The sequence below is a fragment of the Henckelia pumila genome, chromosome 4, assembly GCF_033568475.1.
Source record: "Henckelia pumila isolate YLH828 chromosome 4, ASM3356847v2, whole genome shotgun sequence".
Lineage (NCBI taxonomy): Eukaryota > Viridiplantae > Streptophyta > Magnoliopsida > Lamiales > Gesneriaceae > Henckelia > Henckelia pumila.
Window position 1 is genome coordinate 163,677,475 of NC_133123.1, and position 2,736 is coordinate 163,680,210.

General features: G+C 40.5%; 1 protein-coding gene across 1 annotated transcript; it reads left to right on the top strand.

Annotated features, from left to right (window-relative positions):
• Positions 1-1,774: 1,774 nt before the first annotated feature.
• Positions 1,775-2,401, top strand: LOC140862268 (uncharacterized). Its single transcript, XM_073265272.1, has 2 exons — positions 1,775-2,025; positions 2,086-2,401. Exons 1-2 carry the CDS (start codon positions 1,775-1,777, stop codon positions 2,399-2,401), a joined length of 567 nt encoding a protein of 188 aa, XP_073121373.1.
• Positions 2,402-2,736: the final 335 nt, after the last annotated feature.

A 2,736-nucleotide genomic window follows, 5' to 3' on the forward strand; every position in this document is an offset into this window, starting at 1 on the left:
CAACTGATTACTCTGCTCTTGTTGTATATCCCAGGAACTGATGGACAAACAATTCTTCAATCAGGTCCACGAACAGAAGTTCAATCCCTCTGATAGATTGCACTAGAAAATCTATCAAAAATTTCTACGAAGAGAATTAACGAATTTGATCCGTTAAACCAGACTGCAAATTCAAAATTCAAAGGCTGGAATTTTTCGAGCAGAGAGGGGAGAGAGGGCGGCGGCCACTAGGTCTCAAAAACCCTAGTGAATTTCAAAAATTATGCCTCTGTTGTCTAATTTCTGTACTGCAATAACTTATTTATAATGTGGGCTGCTAACAGCTTAGGGCCCATTAGTCATAAGTTCAAGCCTTACAAGCAAAGCCCGCATGTTCAGAAATTAATATAAAATTTATCATGACTCCGATTGATAAACCGATTTCACCAATGTGCACAGAAACCATTTCTGCACCTTTTAAAGTCAAGATAAATTTTCTGAATCCGAATTCAGTGATTTCCAAAAATGCCCATCCCTATGTCATTTTAGGAAATCTTACTCCTCTACTCTGATATAAGAAGTCCTACTTCTTTGTTCATTAAATTTAGCTCTTTAAATTTAACTATCTCAACGGGGATTAAAAATCAATTACTTGTGTGACCCTCAATGGTTCAGAGATACAGCTAGCCGTGGGCTCACAACTCCTTGTGACTCGGAACAACAATTTCCGACTTGCCCATCGAATCATGGTAAGAGCGCCTAGCAACATCGCCCCATGATTCCCTAGGTATCACTGATAGTGCCTGCAAGAACCAATAGATTTTGGTTAGCGTACAGTACGGTCCCTTCATCCATATATCCCGATTGAATCAACAACCATTGGTAAATCGAGAGTCGTTCGAGATTCGATAACTATGCAATGCATCTTGAAGATCAAATAGTGACATCGCATGTGCTACTAAGAAACCATTTCTTAAAACACATCATGTACTCTGGCCAGAGATTCGTCACACTAATATCTCCTCAGATTGCATAGGATATCCACACTATCAAGTATGTGGTGAATCTTTGACAACAAAGCATCGACTCCTATATGTATCGTAACTGTACCCAATCCCGACACCTGATGACCCCAATAGAGTCGGTAAACGAGTCAAAGCACAGTACTAGCATATAGAGTCTCAATGATGTTTCAAGTAGTAAGGACTAATGGTGTACAACCAAAACCGCGGACTTTATCCACTCGATAAGTGATAACCACTTGGAAAGTCCGGATAGGGTAGTTCGATCATTCATCGTATGAATATCCATTTGCATGCTTTTAACATCTCTATGTTCCATACCAATGAAACGTGGTACTCGGCATCGCAAATGCTAGTCTCAATCTCGAGCGATCCTTATCCTTATTAACGGACGGCTCAATCGACTAGGAACTGTTTAGAATATACAGTGACTATAAGATGTGTTTCATGATAGCCATCCCCATGTGCCACCACATCTTACATACACTATAGTATATTCAAGGTCTTCATCTAAACATCTTATAGTATGTCACAACATAATAATATGATAAAAGATAAAGTAAACGCCATTATAAAAGTGTAAATTATATTAAACAAGCGATTGTTTGTACATAGAGTCATCAAAGCTCTTAGCCACAAGTTGGCTCACTGGGCACCCACTCTTTCAGGAGGATCTTTTGAGGGCTTGTGCCATCGACTTTCAGGGCAGCTGGGAGTCAATATTACCCTTGGTGGAGTTTGCGTATAATAACAGCTATCAGGCCACTATTGGTATGGCACCATATGAGGCATTGTATGGCAGGCCATGTAGATCACCGGTGTTGTGGACCGAGGCCGGTGAGAGATCGGAGTTAGGGCCGGAGATTGTACAGCTGACGGCTGAGATTGTAGCCAAGATCCGAGACAGGATGAGGACTGCTCAGAGTAGGAAGAAGAGTTACGCTGATCATAGAAGGAGAGACTTGGAATTTTCGGTGGGAGATCACGTGTTTATCCGAGTAGCCCCTATGAAATGCGTGATGAGGTTTGGCAAGAAATGAAAGTTGGCACCGAGATTCATTGGACCTTTCGAGATATTGGACAGGATAGGGGCATTGGCGTATAGAGTAGCCTTGCCACCTAGCCTAGATGGAGTCCATAACGTCTTCCACGTGTCTATGTTGAGGAAGTATATCTCGAATCCGTCTCATGTGCTCAGTTATGAACCTCTTCAGCTATCTCCTCACATGACCTATGAGGAGAGGCCCGATCGGATTCTTGGGAGGCAAGAGAGGAGACTTCACAACAAGTCAATACCAATGGTCAAGGTTGGTTGGTTGCACCATACAGATGAGGAAGCTACTTGGAAGTCAGAGGCTGACATCAGGACTCGCTACCCGGAGCTCTTCGGTAAGCTTTAATTTCGAGGACAAAATTTCTTTTTAGGGAGGGAGGAATTGTGACACCTAAAATCCATAAATTAAATTCCATGCCTAAATTAGTTTTAATGTTTAAATTCTAAAATTATAGTAATTTAAATGATTTAAATCTCCTTAGAATTTATCTGTTTGATATTAAAATTTTAATTGCTTAAATTGCTTGAATTGGTGACTTTCGGATTCGGCGCGCGGCAAAGGCGAACACGACGGAAAAAATCCTTCATTTTAAATTTAGGTGACCTAAATTTCTAGAGAGGTGAGGAAAAATAAAATAAAAATATTTATTTTAGAATTTTCATTCAAGAAAAATCGCGTAA